Source organism: Canis lupus, chromosome 37 (genome assembly GCF_011100685.1).
Source record: "Canis lupus familiaris isolate Mischka breed German Shepherd chromosome 37, alternate assembly UU_Cfam_GSD_1.0, whole genome shotgun sequence".
In the NCBI taxonomy this organism is placed as follows: Eukaryota; Metazoa; Chordata; class Mammalia; order Carnivora; family Canidae; genus Canis; species Canis lupus.
Window position 1 is genome coordinate 14,400,912 of NC_049258.1, and position 17,185 is coordinate 14,418,096.

Here is a 17,185-nt window from a genome sequence, read left to right on the forward strand (position 1 = left end):
TTGTTTGATTAATAAAAGATTTTTTAAAAACCAAACAAACATGAAACGTAGACGACACCCTTCAGCCCTAATAGAGAATCGCCACAACCTCTAGAAAACCACAAACACACGAAGGGAACCGAATGGGAGCGGAGAGCGGCCGGAGCAGCCCCGGGGTGGGGGGGGATCTGCGCCCCGGCCTGGCCTCCCCCGAATCCGCCCGCCTCGCAGCCCCCCTCGGCTTCTCTCCCGAGACCGGCCCTGTGCCCAACGCCGCAGAACACGCTACTCCTACACTAAAAGGAATCCAAAGGGAAATACAAAAGCCACGGCTTACAGATCTCTGTTATGATGCTTCTCAGCCGGGCCTCAGGGCAGCCTCTGATGCTGCGAGACCTAGAACCCCCGCGCCTTCGCCGGAGACGAGAGGCCAAGAAGAAAGCCCGCGGCCTGCGCCGAGACGGTCCCGCCCCAAACGCAAGCCCCTCCCCCTGCAGGGATCCCCGCCCACGGGAACCCCCCGGGAACCCCGCCCCCAGGGAACCCCGCCCCCAGGGAACCTCACCCCTCCACGGGAACCCCGACCCCACGGGAACCCCGACCCCCCGGGAACCCCGACCTCCAGAGAACCCCGCTCCCCGGGGACCCCGACCCCAGGGAACCCCGCCCCCAGGGAACCTCACCCCTCCACGGGAACCCCGCCCCCTGGGAACCCCGACCCCACGGGAACCCCGACCTCCAGAGAACCCCGCCCCCCACGGGGACCCGCCCCCAGGGAACCCCGCCCCCAGGGAACCTCACCCCTCCACGGGAACCCCGCCCCCCGGGAACCCCGACCCCACGGGAACCCCGCCCCCCGGGAACCCCGACCCCCACGGGGACCTCGACCCCACGGGAACCCCGCCCACGAGAACCTCACCCCTCCACGGGAACCCCGCCCCCCGGGAACCCCGACCCCACGGGAACCCCGACCTCCAGAGAACCCCGCCCCCCGGGGACCCCGCCCACGAGAACCTCACCCCTCCACGGGGACCCCGACCTCCAGGGAACCCCGACCCCAGGGACCCGCCCCCGGGGAACCCCGCCGGCCACAGAACCGCTTTCCAGCTCCGCCCTCCTGGTCCCCACGGGCGTCGGGACAACCAGGTCCTTATGGGTCCCTCGATGGCTGTAGCCCCGGGCGGCGGGCCCCACTAACTGCCTCTTTTCATGACTCTCTCCCGAAAGCACGTTTTCTCCGTGGCGTCCGCGGGGTCAATGAGGGGCCCGCGCGGCAGCAGGGACGGGGCCGTGGCGACGAGGGCGCACGCCGGGCCGCAGCGCTCCGCACTCGCACTGGGCGCCCGCAGCTCCCGGCCCCGGAGGCCGCCCACCTCGGCGGGACAGGCGGGCGCGGGCCTCGGCCGAGGGCCGCCGCGCTCCGCGGGGACACGGGGCAGCCGGAGTGGCGGGACGTGCCCCCCCCGGGGCCTGCGCTGCGGGCGGCGGGGGCGGCGGGGGCGGCCCGGGGAGCCCGAGAGGCTGCGCGCGGCTGCTGGGCGGGGCGGGAGGCGGCCCCCGGCGCAGACTCGGCCCCGCAGGAGGCCCCGCCGCGGGAGGGGCGGCGACACGAAGCCCCGCGACGCGGCGGGGACCCCGGGCCTTCCCCCTGCCGCCGCCCCGGGCCTGGTGAAGCCCAGGGCAGTAGCCTTCGCGCGCGGGGACGAGTCCTGGGGCGGCACAGAGAGCGCGGAGGGGACGCGAGGGCGGGAGATGCAGGGCCTCCAGCCGTCCCACCGCCGCACGCGCCAGGACCGGGGCCGCGTGCACGAGGACCAGGTTAAGGCGAGGGTCTGGCGCCTTGGCTGCAAACATGCTGATACGCAGTTGGTCCTCGTGTCACAAGGTTCCAGGCCTCTTTAGAACAACCCCCCTCCAGGGGCCCCGCGACCACAAGTGTCCCAGCCGAGCGGCTCAGGGCTGTGTGGGTGCGGCTCTCTCCTGAACTCTACGTTATCTTCATCCTTCCTCTCCCGTGAAAAAGTTGATCTTGTCTTTGACTAGAGAAGTAGAAAGTATCCTGCGCCCATACAAATCTAGAACATCTTTGTTCTCGAGAGCCAAATAGAAGAAGTGGAGGTGATGCTGTGTCCTTCCGGTCTTCTTTATAATATCCAAACTCTGAATGGGAGGAGTTTTAAAAGTTGACATTTCACATTTTCTTTTTTTTTTCTTTTTCTCTTTTTTTTAAGATTTTATTTAATTAATCATGAGAGAGAGAAACAGAGACACATGCAGAGGGAGAAGCAGGCCCCATGCAGGGAGCCTGACGTGGGACTGGATCCCGGGTCTCCAGGATCGGGCCCTGGGCCTAAGGCAGGTGCTAAACCGCTGAGCCACCTGGGCTTGCCCTCAGTTTACTTTTTCAATTAAAAAATTTTTTTAAAAAATTTAAAAACGGGGGATCCCTGGGTGGCTCAGCGGCTGAGCCCCTGCCTTTGGCCCAGGGTGTGATCCTGGAGTCCCGGGATGGAGTCCCACGTCGGGCTCCCTGCAGAGAGAGAGAAAGGCACTGTCTCCGCCTTTCTCTCTCTCTCTATCATGAATAAATAAATAAAATATTTAAAATAAAATAAAATAAAAAGTAGCTGTTGTGGCCTTCTGAAAACGGTCCTTGAAGCAACAGATGCCCGCAAGTAAATCTGGGGGAGCTGACAAATCACCAAGAAAAAACAAAGCGGGGATCCCTGGGTGGCGCAGCGGTTTGGCGTCTGCCTTTGGCCCAGGGCGTGATCCTGGAGACCTGGGATCGAATCCCACGTCGGGCTCCCGGTGCATGGAGCCTGCTTCTCCCTCTGCCTGTGTCTCTGCCTCTCTCTCTCTGTGACTATCATAAATAAATAAAAATTTTTAAAAAAAGAAAGAAAGAAAAAGAAAAAACAAAGCACTTTTTATAGAAAGTCCTATTTGTGGCTCGATTATTCGGCCCAGGAATAGACTCAGGCATCATTAACACAAGCTGGAACCCCATGTCCAGAGTGTTCCAGAAGTACAGCTGTCCCGCAAAGGCGCACCCTCCACGCCTCTTCTCTTGGTGGGTGATGCTGATCGGTCACAGGGACAGTCCGAGCGTCATAGAGCGACAGCGCTCTGCCACCTGGTGGCCGGAACTGAAACGACCCTGAACCTTCAGCCAAAAAGAACAGGTGAATCGCGCAACGACACCATCAGCGCAACGACACCACCGGCGCAACGACACCGCGAGCAGAGTGGTTTTCTCAAGTCCACTTCCAGTGAGCAGTGGGAGCTGGGAGCTGGGAGCCTGAAAAGACAAATTAGGTATGGGAGGATCTTCTTCCCTAACCTCCCGGTAGAAGTGACATGCCCTTAGGTCGCGGGCTTGGCCGAGCCTGCCTCCTTACACACAGAGGCACGGACCAGCTACTGCGTCTGCGGACCCCCCGGCCACACTGCACACTGACCGTCTGTCCGCGCCGTGCGCACCTCTGGCGGTGGCCAAGCGGAGAAACAGGTAGCTCACCAGGGTGATACAAGTTCAAGATGGGAAAGGGAGCCGGGACCTTCGGAGAGACACCCGTGAATGTGTCTAAATAGTTGTGGCCTGCGGGACCACTTCCGGAGACGACTTCCAAAACTGGTCGCAGAAATTTGGAAAATCGGCCCCCAGCCCCTTCTCTCCAGCACATCTATCATTTCTCTCTCCTTCGTTTTGTGTGTGTGTGTGTGTGTGTGTGTGTTTTAAGATTTTATTTCTTTATTCATGAGAGACACAGAGAAAGAGGCAGAGACACAGGCAGAGGAAGAAGCAGGCCCCATGCGGGGAGCCCGATGTGGGACTCGATCCCAGGACCCCGGGATGATGCCCTGAGCTGAAGGGAGACAACCACTGAGCCACCCAGGTGTCCCATTTCTTCCTCCTTCGTGATTCATAACGTGCGGTAGCACAGGAAAGCCTCAGAGAAGTCCCATGGAAAATTGGTTTAACTTAATTCAGAATAGCCTAAGTTTCTGCGACTTCTGAATACATTTTATCTGTTGTTGTTTATTTGGGTTTTTTAGTTAGGTTTCTGTTTGGGGAATCCTTTTTAAAAATTGAGAAACTCAACTCTAAATGCAGTCTCAGCGCTGCCACTAGCCGAGCAATATTTTGGAAAGTCGCCTAACCTCTGGGTGCCTTTTTCTTCAGATAGAAAGAAACTCAGAGTGGAAAAGAAAGGAAAAAGAAAACATTTTACTTCCGCTGTCTCTAAGCTGTACCGTTGCTTCCCCATCAGCAACCAATTTTCAACAATCTACACTGAGGATTTTCCGAAGCCGCTCGTCTGTGAAATAGCCAATGGACAACACGCATTTGTTCCCTTCCTCTCCCCACATCCAACAAGGATATGAAGGAATAAGGAAGAAATTATAAGGAAAAGAAGAATAGGAGAGGGAAGAGCCAAAGATACATAATTTCAAAAAATGCTAGGTCACTGGAGAAATAGCAACTAGCATAAATCAGAACATGCAGTAGATTGTATTTTCCCCAGACGGCCACAATGCTTCCTAGCTCCCGTGATCTTCACAGTGGGACCTCAACAGACACCCTCCCATCAAGAGGGATAGTCTAATGTCCCTCCTTGAATCTCGGCTTCCCTTAATGACTTGCCTGGAACCAATAGAAGTCTTGCAGCTCTGTCTTGGCCTTTTGGAAAGCTTTCTCCCAAAACATTCCCTCTTGGATGCCATTAGCCATGCTGCGAGGAAGCCCAAGCCACATGAAGTAACGCTATGTAGGCACTCTGGTGCACAGGCCCAGCTGAGCCGGGCTTTGAGCCATCCCAGCCCAGCTGAGCCGGGCTTTGAGCCATCCCAGCCCAGGTGGCAGGAGTAAAGAGGCCCCACTCAGAGAAGCTTTCCTAGGCTACTCTAAAACAACACCCTCCTCCTGCTTTATTTTTATTCATAGCCATAATGTAATTCACGTGTTTATTTTTCTCCCTTGCTAGAATATAGTCTTTCATAAGGTCAGGGGACTTTATCTTATTAACCACTATATCCTCAACATGTAGAACAATACTTAGTACATAAAAGGCACTCAATAAATATTTGATGAATAACTAAATGAATAAGACAATCAGAAAAAAAGACAGAGGAAAATGCAATCAATGCAAAGAACAGAATGAAGTTTCAACAGGTATTAATTAATATCCTCAGAGAGATATATAGCATCCACATAACAAGACTTGGAAGCTATTGGGGTAGCAGGCCACATAAGAATAAACAGAACAAGAGCTTGTACAAAATAAAAATGTAGTCTCTGAAATAAAAAATTCAATAGAAGTCTTATTAGATAAAGCTGGCTAAATCTTTCAGAAAGCTGAATCAGAAGAAAATGAGATGGAAAATGAGGGGAGGGGAGGAAGAGTCGGGGCTCAATCGAGGAGGGCTCAACATCTAATACGAGATCCAGACAATAAGAACAGAGAAAATGGAGCATAGCTGAGCAGCACAGGGAAATCACAGAAAGTTGTGTGTGCACCAGGCCAGAGAACACCCGACAAACTATGCAGAGGGCGGGCGGACCCCAGGGATACACAGGACTGATGCATTGCCTGCTTTGAGCATTTGGAAAAGCCATTATCAAGTGTTTCTTTGGAAATTTCTGTTGAAGTATTTAGAAAAAAATTTTGTGTGTGTAGTGGTAGAGCCGTAGCAAACTACAACACTAAAAAATTAAGGTAATTATTAACTCCAGGAAAAGCAAAACATTATACAATTTAACCCAGCAGTAAAAAGACATGACTATTAATCTAGCTCCCAATTGTGTTGGAGGATGGGGAAAAGAAAGGCGGAGAAGAAGGAGAAATGTAAGTGAGCTAAGTCCTCCACCACCAGGAAGCCAAGAGGAGATCATGTCCAAAATGGATAACTAACTTGTCACAAGATAAGCACATTATTTAGGTGTAGGGAGCAGACACAGAAGAACCAGAGTCCTCGGGATCGAATCCCACGTCGGGTTCCCGGTGCATGGAGCCTGCTTCTCCCTCTGCCTATGTCTCTGCCTCTCTCTCTCTCTCTGTGACTATCATAAATAATAAATAAAATTTAAAAAAAAAGAACCAGAGTCCTAAATGGGGACCTATGGAGACCGGAGAGAAATGAGCAGGAAATTAATATTTTTCTTTATAAGCCCTTCGATACTCACTGGTTTTTCAACTATGTGCCTGTATGTCCTCGATATAAATACTTACAGACATACATATAAAAGACAAGGAAATTGATTAGAATATAAGAAAAATCTGAGGAGAGATTGTAGCAGTCCTGGATGGCAAGATCCTAGGCATTGTTTCTCCTTTTTCTTTTTCACATTTTCCAGATTTTCAATAATAAGAATGTAATAGGTTTGCAATGGAAAAGTTCCAATAAACACTTTAAAGAACATGTTGCGAATATTTATAACAAAGTGATAGTCCCAAAATGTGGCTATGCATTGAAATTACCCGGGGAGAGGCTTAAAATGTAGAAGCCCAGGCCTCCCCCCGGGGAGTCTAGACTTCTATAGATGCCCTAAATAAACCAAAAGTGCCACAGTACTTACTCCTCATATAATTCAAAATATGTGAAACCCAAACCAGGAAATTTTGTTTTAATTTCCTAAGTTACGGAATACGTGATACATGTACGATGGCTAGGAAGCTTAGTGTCTGTCTAGGGTGAACCACTTTCTGATGGGAGCAGCACGTGTTTCCACACATGCCTCTGCATTGCTAGTGCCCCAGCAGGTGCAGGCGGGGTGCGGAGACGTGCATTTGCAGCACACCCCTCAGGTGAGGGGGGGACCACTGCTCCAGGACCCTGCTCCACAGGAGGGGTGCTCTTCCCCATCTGGTCCCTGCACCTCTCAATCCAGGCTAGCAGTTCCTCCCTCCACAACATCTGGGGCCACTCTGGGACCACAGGGACAAGAAAGAAGCTTGGAATTTTCCTGGGATATACGATTTGGTTGAGAGCAGCAGCATGTAGGAAATTCAACCGAAGAAAAGTGACCGGAGTAAAGTAAATTCCCTCAGGCAGTGGGAGTTGGAGCATCAGTCACCCCCAGCCCCAGGGGATGGCACAGTGGGCTTCCCGCATACAGGAGGCTAGATTTCCAAGTCCCGAATAACCCTAGAGTGGTGGTTGCCTAAAGCAATTTTGCCCACCCACCTCCCTCCATGAGACATTAGCCATGTCTAGAGATATTTTTGTGGCCTACAACTGGGCACTGGTGGTGGGATGCCCCTGGCATCTAGTAAATAGAAGCCTGGAATGCTGCTAAATATCCTACAATACACAGGACAGCTCCCCCACCCACTCCCACTCCAATGAAGTATTATCTGACCCAAAATGTTAATAGCGCCCAGACTGACAAGCCATGTGCTAGAAACTGTGATACAATTATTCAAATGAGCTACAAAGATTAGCTGTTTTCTTCTTTTACTTCTATTATCTATAAATACTCGGCTTGATAGAATGTGTTCCAGACCATGTGCTGAAGTTGGGACCATTTATAGACAGGTGCGTTTGCAAGAACACCAGTCAATCCTTCCCAAATAAGATCAAAACTCACACTATTACCATCTCTCCTGAGCAGGCACAGACATCTCATAAAAGATGCTCTGCGTGACATGTTTTTTTTTTTTTTTTTGACATGCTTTTTTTTTTTAAAGTCTTGTTTCCCAGGGGAAGCTGGAGATGGTAAAAAAATAAAATCTGTATACAAAACTAGGGAGAAAAACAATTTGACGAGAGATGTCCATGCTGAAAATAAAGTAAGAAGTGTTCATTTCCTAGTAGTAAGGAGAACATTAGATGCCGTGAGGCAAGTTTGAGATGTCGGCATGACGCTAGCTGGAATGAACAGATGTTATATACGATTATGACATCACACCAGAAATGAAAGATCTGACAATAGGCTAGGGTAAGGTGTTTTGTGAGGTATAGGTATGATCAGGCCAACAGATCAGGAGATGACTGCCATTAAAAGATAGTTTGTTAGTCATAGTTCTCAAGAGGAAGTGCATACCATGCCACCCATGGCCCGCGGAGAAGCACCAGAATCAGGTAGGAAGCAGAAGGGAGGGCATGGGCAAGAGTCTGTGGTAAAGAATGGGTAAGACAGAGTAGGCAGGCTGAGCTAACCAGGTTTAGGATCGGCTAGTTTGGATCATTTCAGCAGGCTCTGGGCATGGCAACTGTTCCTTGATCCCTAGCGGGGTCCCTAGGATGACCACGGTAGGTGGACAGGGGCCCAGAGCCTGAAGCCCAACAAAGGAAGTGGTTGTGGTTGTGGGCTCTGGATTGGTTGGTATGTGTTTGAAAAGCACACTAGAGGGCCAGCTGGTTATCATTTCTAGAAACTGGCTAACGCTGGGAGAGGCAGTCCCCCTGGGGTCTTGAAGCCCCAAAGAACAAAGCATCAGAATACAGAAAATAAAAGCCACAGTTGGTACACAAAGGGAATGTCAGAATGAAGAACGAACTATGGGAAAGAGTAAATTTATTCTTGCTGAGTGTTCATGGGCCCGTGAAAAGGAGATATTCAGCCAAGAGAGGTGAACGGAGCCTGACAGAGGTTTTCTCCTCTACAGATTGCGTCCAACTCAAATGACTGGGTCATCTCATGAGCGGACAAAACCGAGCATATACCCAAATGGGCATCAGCGGACTGGATGAGCAAAATGTGGTTTATCTATACGATGGAATATTATTCTTCAATAAAAAGGAATGAAGTACTGGAAGATGCTACACCCTGGATGAACCTTGAAAACGTACTACATGAAAGAAGCCAGGTACAAAGGAACACATATTGTATGATTCCATTTCTGTGAAACGCCCGGAGTTGGTGAATCTAGAGAGACAGAAAATAGATTAGCGTTGCCAGGGGCTGAGGGGAAGGGGCAATGGGGCGTGATTGCTGGTGGGTGTAAAGTTTTTTGGGAGGAGGTGATGAAAATGTTCTAAAATTAGACGGTAGTAGTGATGGTTACATAAATCTATGAACATACGAAAGAGAAAACCATATTGAATCGTACACTTTAAAAGAGTGGACTTCAGGGGCACCTGGGGGGCTCAGTCTCAGGCGTCCCACTCTTGGTTTAGGCTCAGGTCATGATCTCGGGGTCCTGGGATTGAGCCCCCATGTCAGGCTGCACACTTGGTGGGGAGTCTGCATGAGATTCTCTCTCTTCCTCTGCCTCTCCTCTTCCCTCCTCCCCCCTGCTTGTTGCTCTCTCTCTCAAATAAATAAATCTTTTTTTTTTTTTTAATTAAAAGAGTAGACTTTAGAGCACCTAGTGGACTCCGTTGGAAGAGTGTATGACTCTTGATCTCAGGGTTGCAGGTTCAAGCCCCACACTGGGTGCAGAGATTACTAAAAATAAACAAACTTTTTAAAAAAGGCATTTTAGGGTCTATGAATTACAGCTCAATAAGACTGTTACAAAAATACTTTTAAAAATAAACTGGCTGTGCAGGGCTCCACCTAAGACACAGGGATGAATCCACAGAGCGAGTAGCGAGAGAGCTCAGCTCGGGGCTCGTGATCAACCCTGCGGAAGGGCCTCTGGTGGGAAGGTAAGTTTGGTGGGCCTGCCCCTGGGCTACTTTTCCCCACTGCCTGGCTTAGTGACTTGTATCCTATCCTTAAGTACTTATTACTTTGACACGTGAAGGCTTTTAATAATCAAGAGCCTCCTATTAACATGTAAATACTCCTTGGAGAGTTCTAGAATAGCAGTGTCTCCTGAAGGTGGAAGGCAGTCTTGGAGGAGAAGCTGCTGGCCCCCTGCCTTGCAATGCGTTAGCATGGGTATTGCAAAAATGCTGAGGCTCAGCTGAGCCGGCAGCCGCAGCCACAGCCACAGGGGCCCACGGGGATAGGAGGAGGGGGTTGCGGCAGGGGGCACTTGCCTGACTCTGGAGACAGTGATGGCAGGTGAGAGCAGGTGCGGGATGGATATGGGACAGAGAAAAGAGGACATGAAGTCTGTGAATGGTGGAGCTTTTCAGTGCATCATGAGAGGGGAAGGTAGGGCATGGCAGGGACAAGCCTCCACATCCCACACTGAGGTCCCTAACCTCCCTTCACCGCGCTGCACTCCCACATGTGACAGTGTGGGCACTTAGAGTACAGGCAGGAAAAGACCTCTAGGAGATTTACAACAGACCAGGAGACATGAAGGAAATCGGGGGGCACAGTGTCACCAGCCAGCATGGCATGGCAGGGCCGGAGGGCTCCACACCAGGACGAAGGGGTCGCTAAAGATTAGGGACAGGCCACAGGCCACAGTGGCAGAGCCAGCACGGTAAGCCCAAGGCTCCTCTGCCTCAGGGAGCTGAGTGTGGGCTGGTTCTGCACAAACTGAACAGAAGCGATGCTAAGGACCGCGGCCAGCCCTCACTCGCTTCAGTAGAAGGATCTGCACTAAGAAACCTGTCGGCAATCAATGCACTGCCATTCCTTCCTCCTGTCGGTAAACACTTACCGAAGGTCCATCTGACACGGGACCTGTAGCAGGGCACTGAGCGCATGGAGAGATTGACTCTGGGTCCCCGAATGCAGTGGAGACGGAGTCACATCCAAAGTCAAAAAGAAAGCAGAAGGTGTTCCTCCTGTGGTCCTTCCCAGAGAAAGCTATTCTCCTTTTAAATCCAGAGGGGCAGCGTGAATTCAGAGAAGCAGGTTGGGGGTGGGGGCATAGGCAGTGTCACCACCTCCTATTTTGTGAGCCGGTATTGCCCGACGGGCCTAGAGACAGGGCAGGCAGGAAGGGGAGAAGGAAGGCCCGTCTGAGAAGCCACGGCCACATGGCGAAGCTGCTGCTGTATAGAGAAGCAGGAAAGCCATCCTGCCTCAGTGGTTCTCAAACTTGAACATATCAGAATCACCTGGCATAGATTCTGGGTCCCGCCCCAGCATTTCCCCTTTGGTAACTCTGGGTGGAATCTAGGAATCTGCATTTCCACTAGGTCCCCGGATCATAGGGATACAGATACTGCCCAGAGCCACCTCCCTACATGAACCGTCTCACCTGTGTTCCCAGGTCACCTGAGCAGATGGGTCCTGTGAAGATACAGGAGAGCTAGAAGGAAGGGCCCAGCGTCAAACAGGCTGGCTGGAGAGAAACAGGAAGAGGGGCTCCATAAACAACACAAGCAGGGGCACCTAGGGGGCTCAGTCAGTTAAGCATCCAACTCTTGATCTCAGCTCAGATCTTTTGTTTTGTTTTGTTTTTAAGATGTATTGATTTATTTTAGAAAGAGAGAGAGCATGTGCACAGGGTTGGCGGAGGAGCTGAGGGAGAGAGAGAGTCTTAAGCAGACTCCGTGCTAAGCGTGGAGCCCTACACGGGGCTTGATCCCACAACCCTGAGATCATGACTTGAGCGGAAACCAAGAGTTGTGCACTCAACCAACTGCGCCGCCCAGGTGCCCTTCAGCTCAGTCAGGTCTTGATCTCAAGGTCCTGAATTCAAGCCTCACCCTGGGCATGGAGCCTACTTAAACAACAAAACTCCCTACAAGTAGTAGAATACTAAAAGGAGCTAACGTTTGATTCCTTGTGCAGTTACAATGTGCCGAGCACACTATGCACTTTGTAATTTATCTCATTTACTCCACACAACAGCCCTATAGAGGTGGTGTCCTCGTAACCCCTATTTATACGTATCAAGCAATCAAAACGTAAGCAAGGTAAGTACTGGGGGGCGGGGGGGTCAAGATTCACGTCCAGCCCAAGTGCCCTCATCCTTAATGGCGGTGCCCTGCTGCTGGCAAAGGATGCAGAACTGACACCAGGAACAGAGAAGCTAGAATTTTCTTTCCCTCATGAATCCTCCCACCAGGCCTTCAGGTAAGCACCTCAGCTTTGCAAGCCATTCATTTTGGAAGAGAAGCTAAAAGGTAAGTGTGAGCTTACTAGGGCTGCCAAAAGTACCACACTGGGAGGCTTAAACAAGAGAAACATACGGTCTCACAGGTCTGGAGGCAGAGGTCCAAGGTCAAGGTGTGGCCAGGGTTGGTTCCTTCTGCTGGTTGGGAGGGAGAGTCTCTTCCATGTCTCTTGCCTAGCTTCAGGCAGTTTGCCTACTGTCTTTGGTGTTCTCTTGTGGATAGACACACACCACACACCCCGATCTCTGCCTTCATGTTCCCGTGGTGTTCTTGCAGTGTGCGTGTCTCCAGATTTCCCCTTTTCATAAGAACGCAATCATCTTGGAATGGAGGCCATACTCCAGTATGACTTCATCTTAAGTAATCACATCTGCAATGACCCTAATTCCAAATAAGGTCATGTTCTGAGGTAGAGGGGATTCACTACATGAACGGCTTGGAGATGGGTGGGGAGATGAGGACGATTCAACCCGTAGCAGGAAGCAAACATCTTCCTGGAACTAACTCCAAATGCCTAGATCCTAAAGATGTCAAAAATACATCCCTGGGCAGGGCCAACCTGCCACACTAGACACACTAGGTAAGAAGGTCCACTTGTCTCCAGGACTTGAGAAACCATCACCTATGATGTAGAATCAACTAGGAAAAGGGAGGGGGAGGTTAAGGGAATTCTTATAAGGAGAGTTCTTTTTTTCCCCTCACACTTGGCTTCAACTTTAATCATACTATTCCAGATATCTGTGCCATCCAATTATAACATAGAAATGCAGCAAATCAGGGGAAAGTGGGCTTTTGGTACCTGCCACTAACCAGCATGTGAAACTCTCCCCCTTGAATAGCATTTGAATAAAAGCTGAGCTCCTTTGGGGGTGGAGGCAAGGTTGAATTAGAGAAGATGTAAAGATTTCTCTGAACAAAGCTCTAAGAAGTAAAGCAAAGAGAACTGATGTTCTGTATCAAACTGCCTGGGAAAGACGTAGTAATCTATTGATTTCATTATTAGAGGTTTCCCACATCGTGCCACCACTCAGTGTGGGATGGGCCAAGTGTAGAAAACCACAAAATCTGAATCCTACCAGAAGTGCCTCTGGTGAGGGCTGAGAAGAGCAACTTTTCTCTGGGTACTTCTTTTTTTAGGCAGCACCCTAATTAATTGGAGAGAGAACAGTGTGGACATTCTTGAGAAGGCCAATTCCCAACCAATGCAGAATTCAGTTTGGTTGAATGTCTATCACACAGGGGAAGATTCAGAGACTCGGGTTCCAGCCTTTGCTGTGAAGACCCCTTCTTCCCTTTACTTGCTGTGTATTGCACTCCTGGGCACGTCGGGTGTTGTGAAAACAGTGGGTGAGGAAGTCAGATTCACCCAGCAGCTCCTCTCATGGAGCCCTGCAGCCTGCAACCAGTACCTTTCCTCGCGTGTAAGTGTTGGTCAGTGATGGGAAAATAGACAATTGAATCTTCCTGAGGATTTCAGTTCACCGAACATCCATCTGGTCTGCAGCTTGGGTCCAGACAGTATGTTCAGGGCTAGAAGGCTATAGAGCAAGGGAGGGGAACGAGACATGGGGTGAGCTGGATGGGACCCCTGCGTTGGAGCCCCAGAAACAGGGAGGGGAAGGCAGACATGCCGCTGACTGAGATGGGTGCTCAACAGGAACCAAGCAAAGGAGGGACCTATTCTTAGTGCTGAGGGAAAGTAGAAGGTTCACAGTAGCCAGGGGCACCCCTTATGCTGGGCTCTGAAGGTAGAGATGCTTCCTTAGGTAAAAACCTGATGAAAGACAGGCCAGGGTCAAGATGCAGTGTGAGCAAAGGTCCTGGGCATGAACACGCTGTCCTGGCAAGAAAGGCATGTAGCAAACGTAGCAGTCCTCAGTAACGTGGCTCCTGTCTCCCAGCCCCTTCATCCTGTCCTAGGGACCCAAACACGCAGCTCAGAAGACAGTCAGGAGACAGCAGGCTCCAAGAGCCATCAGAGTAATTCAGGTGAGTCAATCATTGGAAATTAAAAAACTGACATGAGGCAGGCTTGGTGACAAAGAGCATGTCATCTAAAGGAGACAGCCACTGCTCAGCTTGGCAGGCTGCAAAATTAGAGCAGCCCGATTCAGGGATTTTTCAGAGAAGCTAGAAAAACACAGAGCGCAGGTATATATACACGTATATACATATATGCACTCATACATATCATGCATACCTTTTCTATATTTTTAAAATATTTTTCTTAATTTTAAATATCCTTAATACATTGTGCAGGACACATAAAATGCATCTGTGTCTGTGGGTCAAATCCAGACCCTACCCATCCTGGTTCAAGTTGAAAGGACACAGAAGTTCCAAGGGGATGAGTGACTCGCACGAGGCCACCTGGTAGGTGCAGAGGCAGGGGCTCGGATCCCAGGGCCTGTTGGAGCAGCGACATTGAGCTTGTGGCAGGGCTGGGCTGGGCTGGGAGGGCAATCACTCCGATGATGCAGCTGGAAGTGATGGAGAGAAGTGGGACAGAGAGAAAGAGCTGGTAGTCTAGGGACAGGCCACCGCAGCAGAGGAGTACCTTCTAGATGATTAGGAAAGTCAACACACACGTGCACTCACAGGCGAGGAGTAGCAAGAATGAAACTACTAAAGCTTTGGGACAGAGACAGACCAGAGGGCCAAAATAAATAAATAAATAAACCTGGAGTCACCATAATTGCAGATATTAAATTCAAAGGTATTTGGGAGCACCTCTAGGTGGCAGGGTCGGTTGGGCGGTTGGGTGTCTGTCTGACTCTTGGTTTTGGCTCAGGTCGTGATCTCATAGGCTGTGGGTTCGAGCTTCGTGTCAGGTCTGCACTGGGCACCGAGTCTGCTGATCCCTCTCCCTCTGCCCCTCCCCACCCATCCCACCCCACTCCACCCCATCCCACCTGCCCCCCATTCATGCTCACACTCTCTCTCTCTCAAATAAATAATCTTTTTAAAAAAATTCTAAGGGGGTTAGTACTCAATAGTGGTTTCAAAAACTTAAATGAAAATTTACCAATTTAAGAAAACACCAACCTGCCCTAAGTAAACCTGAAAAGAGAAACCAAATCCTGGACTCTCCACCCCCTGGCCTTCCTTCCGGCCACAATTTCTTTTCATCAATAATCAAAACAGCATCCTCCAGGAGCAGGGTCTAAGGTGGGAGCCGACTGGCCGTTTCTGTAGCTAGTGTCTCCCTGCAGGGGAGATATATATATATATCTAGGAGCTATATATTGAAGACAACGTCTGGAAGCTTCTATTGTGTAGTTGTTGTCCATCATGATAATCCAGTTTCTGAAAGGGAGTTTTTGAAAGCAGAGTCCGAAGCTGGTCATCGTCGTCTGAACCAGTTCATAGCTCTTGACCTTGTAGATGAGAATCTGTGGCTTGTCCGATGACATGTACTTGAAAACCATGGACAAGGTCAATGAGTGGCTTGTTTCAGCCTTGGTTACTGCAGGTCATGTGGGATTTATTAGGCTCCATGACATAAGGGAAGAACTTCTTTACTGATATCTATGATTCATACATAAAGTTTGCAATGAATTGATTTTATGAACCCAATTCTCCTACGTGATCAAGTGCATTTAACAGAAAAGTTCAGTTTCTTGGGAAGAAATACCTTTTAGGTTGAATGCAGAAAAATCTGGAAATAAACAATGTCACTACCATGGGGTATTCTTAGGAATGAGTACATTGTAAGTAGCTTGATTAAATAGCCTGGAAAGGTGAAGGAAAGAGAGAAGGAAGGAAGGAAAGGAAGGAAGGCGAGGGAAGGCGAGCGGCAGGGAGGGAGAGGAGGAAGGGAAAGGGAGAAGGGAGGGAGGGAACAGAGTGATGGATCGGACATTACATGTAAGTGGTGCTTTCCTTCCTTTTCTTTCCTTCCTTGTGTTCTTTTCGTCTCTTGTTATTTTCTTTCCTTCCTTTCCTCCTGCCTGCTTCTCCTTGCCTCCTTCGGCCTGTCTTTCTTCTCCCTTTCTTCTTGCCTTCCTTTCTTTCTTTCTTCTTCCTTCCCTTCCTTCTTCCTGACATGCCCTTCTCCGTTTCCTTCGTTGTTTTAGTGATTCTCCCGCCCCCGAAGGGGGGAGGAGAAGCGAGCGAGCGCGCCCAGCGCCCCGGGGAGCCCGGGCCTCGTCGGAGGCAGGAGCCTGTGGAGCAGCTTCCCGGCTCCCGGAGAGGCGCGGGGCCGGCGAGCGTGCTGGGGCTCGGGCCGCCGCCGAGGGCCCCCCCGGGTCCGCCCCCCCCCCCGCCCCCGCCCCCGAGTGCGCGCCGCCCGCGGAGAAGGCCCGGCGGGGGGGCGGCGGGGAGAGCGCACGAGGAGGAGCCGGCGCAGGGAGAGGCGCGCGGGGCGGGGGCGGGGGCGGGGGGCAAGCCCTCCCCCTCATCCCCCTCCGTGCCCCCCTCCCCCCTCCTCCCCCCGTTCCTTCCCGCTCCTCCTCCCGCTCCCCCCTACCCCTCCGCCGCCTCCTCCCTCCGCCTCCTCTTCCCCCTTCGCCCGTCCCTCCCCCGTCCCTCCGCCCTTCCCCCTTCCCGTCCCCCTTCCCCTCCCACCGGTCCTCCCTCACCCGTCCCCCCCCGTCCCTCCCCCCTCCCCCCTCCCTCCCCCCTCCCTCACCTGCCCTGGGCCGAGGCCCAACGACACGGGCGTCCTCGGTCACCCCGGAAGAGGAACTCTTGGTCGGAAACACGCCGAGTGTTCGCCGCGGGAGGGGCGCGGGCCGTGGGCGCGGGCGGGGGGCGGGGGGCGCAGGCCGAGGGCCCGGGGTCGGGTCCACCCGGGGCGGCCGAGCTCTGGGCGCCGCCTGGGGAAGGGTGGCCGGGCCGGCCGCCATCGGGTACCTGGGCTGGATTCGTGGGAGATTAAAGGGGAAGCGAAGGACTGTGGCATCTGTGGGCCTGACCGCCTCCAACGTGCGCGGCAGCAGCCTGCTCCTCGACAGCCCCCCTCATTTCCGATGACCCCCCGGCTGCGCCGTGGCCCTGAAAGCGGCTCCGGGGGGGGGGGGGGGGGAGCCGGCAGGTGGGTGGGAAGGAGGGAAGCCTGGATCCAGATGACAGAGCCCGGCCAGGTGGCAGCCTGGTGCCCCCGAGCTTCCCCACTGAGGCCACAGGGTCAAGCTGTCCCCCAAGAAAGACTTCAAGGGGGGGGGGTCCTTCCTTTCATTTTTGTGAGGATTTTTTTCTACCAGACACCTATTTTTAAGGCTTTTTCCGCCCTATACACTCCATGCTCCAGCCAAAAAGTTCACCCAGGCAACCTTGAAGATACCTTGAT

The 17,185-nt window shown here is 51.9% G+C and overlaps 1 protein-coding gene, 1 long non-coding RNA gene and 1 pseudogene across 6 annotated transcripts; all 3 read left to right on the forward strand.

Annotated features, from left to right (window-relative positions):
- The first annotated feature begins 330 nt into the window (after positions 1-330).
- On the forward strand, positions 331-1,176 carry LOC119877922 (basic proline-rich protein-like). The gene has a single exon (XM_038585901.1). The coding sequence runs from the start codon at positions 331-333 to the stop codon at positions 1,174-1,176; it is 846 nt and encodes a 281-aa protein (XP_038441829.1).
- A 6,715-nt stretch (positions 1,177-7,891) lies between these two features.
- On the forward strand, positions 7,892-14,843 carry LOC102154831. Of its 5 annotated transcripts, none has more exons than XR_005385276.1 (7): positions 7,892-8,064; positions 8,592-8,792; positions 9,477-9,576; positions 11,630-11,854; positions 13,135-13,884; positions 14,155-14,268; positions 14,687-14,843. It is a non-coding gene; the product is annotated as an uncharacterized LOC102154831 (long non-coding RNA). The 5 variants fall into 5 exon arrangements; XR_005385274.1 differs by having other exon boundaries at positions 7,895-8,064; positions 11,630-11,694; positions 11,781-13,884; XR_005385273.1 differs by having other exon boundaries at positions 7,896-8,064; positions 11,630-13,316; positions 13,797-13,884.
- A 222-nt stretch (positions 14,844-15,065) lies between these two features.
- On the forward strand, positions 15,066-15,664 carry LOC102155792 (annotated as a pseudogene).
- Positions 15,665-17,185: the final 1,521 nt, after the last annotated feature.

Coding starts and splice junctions, on each gene's coding strand:
- LOC119877922 (XM_038585901.1), top strand. CDS start 331: ATGCTTCTCAGCCGGGCCTCAGGGCAGCCTCTGATGCTGCGAGACCTA.